The sequence below is a fragment of the Temnothorax curvispinosus genome, unplaced genomic scaffold (genome assembly GCF_003070985.1).
Source record: "Temnothorax curvispinosus isolate PA1 unplaced genomic scaffold, ASM307098v1 QBEX01015212.1, whole genome shotgun sequence".
In the NCBI taxonomy this organism is placed as follows: domain Eukaryota; kingdom Metazoa; phylum Arthropoda; class Insecta; order Hymenoptera; family Formicidae; genus Temnothorax; species Temnothorax curvispinosus.
This window is the reverse complement of record NW_020224992.1, coordinates 1-3,234: the sequence shown is the minus strand read 5'-3', so window position 1 is coordinate 3,234 and position 3,234 is coordinate 1. Positions and strand designations below refer to the sequence as shown.

The window sequence follows — 3,234 nt, the reverse complement described above, 5'->3', positions numbered from 1 at the left end:
TGTGTGTGTGTGTGTGTGTGTGTGTGTGTGTGTGTGTGTGTGTGTGTGTGTGTGTACAATAGTTTTAACAGTTTTAAAAAAATATACATTTAACTTATTATTTATATATATACATTATTTATATATATATATATATATAGTAATGTATATATATATATATATATACATTATTTATATATTATACATTTTAATACTTCAAATATATTTAGAGACATGTATTATGATTAGTTTGCTGGATTATCCATGATTGGATGCAACGTTTCTCTCATGGCAAATAGAATTTCTTACTGGCTCGGCGTTACTGGACAATCGCATAACATTGATACTGCATGTAGTTCAAGTAACGTTGCTATAGTGAAAGCTTACGAGCTCATTCGGTCCGGAGAGTGCGACGCGGCCATTATCGCTTCCGCCAATCTATGCCTCCATCCTCATGTACAATTTCAATTTTACCATCTAGGTATGTATTTATTATATAAATTATTATATTGTGTATATTGTATGTAAATCCAAAAGTTCTAAATGGTAGTAGCTTTATTTCTTTCTAACAAAATAATTCACAAAATTGCGTTACCTAACTCAACCCAAGTGATATGTATTTCAAAAAAAGATATGAAATCTTTAAATTGCGCCAATTGCAAAAAGAATATATATATATATATATTGCTTTAAATAATAATTGTTGCGCAACTACTTTTAAAAAATAAAACTCAAGTGATACGTATCTTTGTATTCCATTCAAGGGTCTTCTCATTCCAACCCAAGCTTTAATTCTTTTTAACAAAATTATAATATTACAAAAAATCATTTTAATCACAAAAAATTAAAGAGATACAGACATTTTTTTAAATTACAATTTTTCGACGTTTTAGAACATTCTGAACACGTTCAGAAAAACAAAAAAAAATTTTTTTTACGAAAACAAAGCTTTTTCTATGAGGAAGCAATAACAGTACAAAATAAAAATATTTAATTAAAATAAAATAAATAAATTTTCTTGAAAAAAAAACTTGGCGCCGCTAGACCTTAAAATTTAATAAAGTACTATAATTTTGATTGAATTTAATAAAGCACAAAATTTTTAATTGAATAAAAAAGCAATAACATATAATTTAGGGAAGTATGTAGCGGGAGTAAAAAAAGCAGCGGCAAGTTTTTTTACAAGAAAAATTTATTTATTTTATTTTAATTAAATTTTTTTATTTTTTACTGTTATCTCTTTAATTCTTTGATTAAAATGATTCTTTGTAATATTATAATTTTGTTAAAAAGAATTAAAGCTTGAGTTGGAATGAGAAGACCCTTGAATGGGAATACAAAGATACGTACCACTTGAGTTTTATTTTTTAAAAGTAGTTGCGCAACAATTATTTTTCAAAGCAATGTATATATATACTCTTTTTGCAATTGACGCAATTTAAAAATTTTACATTTTTTTTTAAATACATATATCTGTATATCACTTGGGTTGAGTTAAGTAACGCAATTTTGTGAATTATTATGTTAAGGAGAAATAAAAGCTACTACTACTTAGGATTTTTGGATTTACCACAAACATTGCGCATGTACTTGGCGCCTTTTTTTTACCTTTTTGAAAAAGGTAATTTTGTACTGATATCATACATTTTGTAGTGATAAGCAGAGATCGGCAAAAAATTTCCATTTCTTATTTGTTAATTATTCACAAATAAAGAGACTTGGTAGTGTCTCACGCCAAGTACACGCGTACGAAGCAAGACCGCACCGTGACTCTTTTACGCGTACGCATGAGTTGCGAGTACCCGAGATTTTGAGATCTCAATAACCGCTCGACCGATTAGCAATAACAACAAATTAAATTTTTATTAAATTAGCAAATTAGTAATTAATCACAAAAATTATATAAAAATTAATATTAGACAAAAGTGAATTACCCATTACTTAAAAGATTGGTAATTCGTCAGAGAAAAATTTTTATAATTACGTAAAAATTAGTATTTAGATAAAAACAAAATAATTTTTTGTTGCAAATTGGTAATTAGTAGAAATAAATTCATTATTATTAAAATAATTAATAGCTTGTCAAAAATATATATATGACTAATTTAAAAATAAATAATTAGTAAAAAATAATTATTAATTTTTTAAATAATGAATAATTAGTCTCACGTGAATTATTTACTTTAAAAACTATTAATTGGTTTAATATAAATAATTTAATTATTGCAGTTAAACGTGGTTAACATGTATTTATTATAACTTATTATATTATATTATATTTATTGTAACTTATTATATTATAATTTCTTATATTGTGTGTATATTGTATATTGTATGTTGAGTCAAAAAATATTTTCATACACGGAAAGAACGGTTTTGCTAAAGTATCTAACAGCTAATTTTATTGCATCATCAAAATAATTATAGTAGGTCGCTGAAGTATGATAATAATGCTATAAAAAATTTTGACATTTTAGCAATCTGTTTGAGTGCTCTACATAACTATTTTGATGGTCCAACGAAATTATTTTCAGATCTAAAATCTAGTTAAATTTTTAGATATTTCAGCAAAATCGTTCTTTCCGTGCACTACTCTAATATACTACGATAGTAATCGTTCGCATTTACCTCGTGTTCGCAATTGTCCCACTCTCTTCTATTTCCGCATTTAGTAGTGCAAAACTCAAAAAATTTTGTTTATTAGAATCGATTTCTTTTAGGGGTTTTATCTTCTCATGGTTACTGTAAACCTTTTGACGAGGAAGGCACCGGATATATGCGTAGCGATACGGCCGCGGTAGTATATCTGCAAAAGGCAAAAAATGCAAGAAGAATATATGCGACCCTCGTACACGGTAAAATAAATTGCGATGGTTTTAAAGAAGAAGGTGTTACCTTTCCATCGGTCGAAAAACAAAAAATGTTATTAAATGAATTTTATAAGGAATGTGAGATCTCACCCAATGAGTTATCTTACATGGAGGCTCATGCAACTGGTACTGTTGCCGGTGATCCTGTTGAAGTTATGTCTATTGACCAGATTTTATGCGCTAAAAGAAGCACTCCTTTATTAGTGGGCTCGGCAAAATCGAATATTGGACATTCCGAACCTGCCAGTGGCCTTTGTCAAATCGCAAAGGTACCAATGACTTTGCTTAAAGTGTGATTATAGCAATTTATATTTTCTTATATTGTTATAATTATAATACATATATGTATGTGTATAATACATTCATAAAATTATTAATATAATTA

General features: G+C 27.4%; 1 protein-coding gene across 1 annotated transcript; it reads left to right on the top strand.

Annotated features, from left to right (window-relative positions):
- Window positions 1-228: 228 nt before the first annotated feature.
- On the top strand, window positions 229-3,118 carry LOC112465468 (fatty acid synthase-like; the record flags this gene model as incomplete). The annotated part of the gene is made up of 2 exons (XM_025033030.1): window positions 229-460; window positions 2,700-3,118. Coding segments are annotated over 2 exons (651 nt in total), but the record flags the coding sequence as incomplete, so codon positions are not given.
- Window positions 3,119-3,234: the final 116 nt, after the last annotated feature.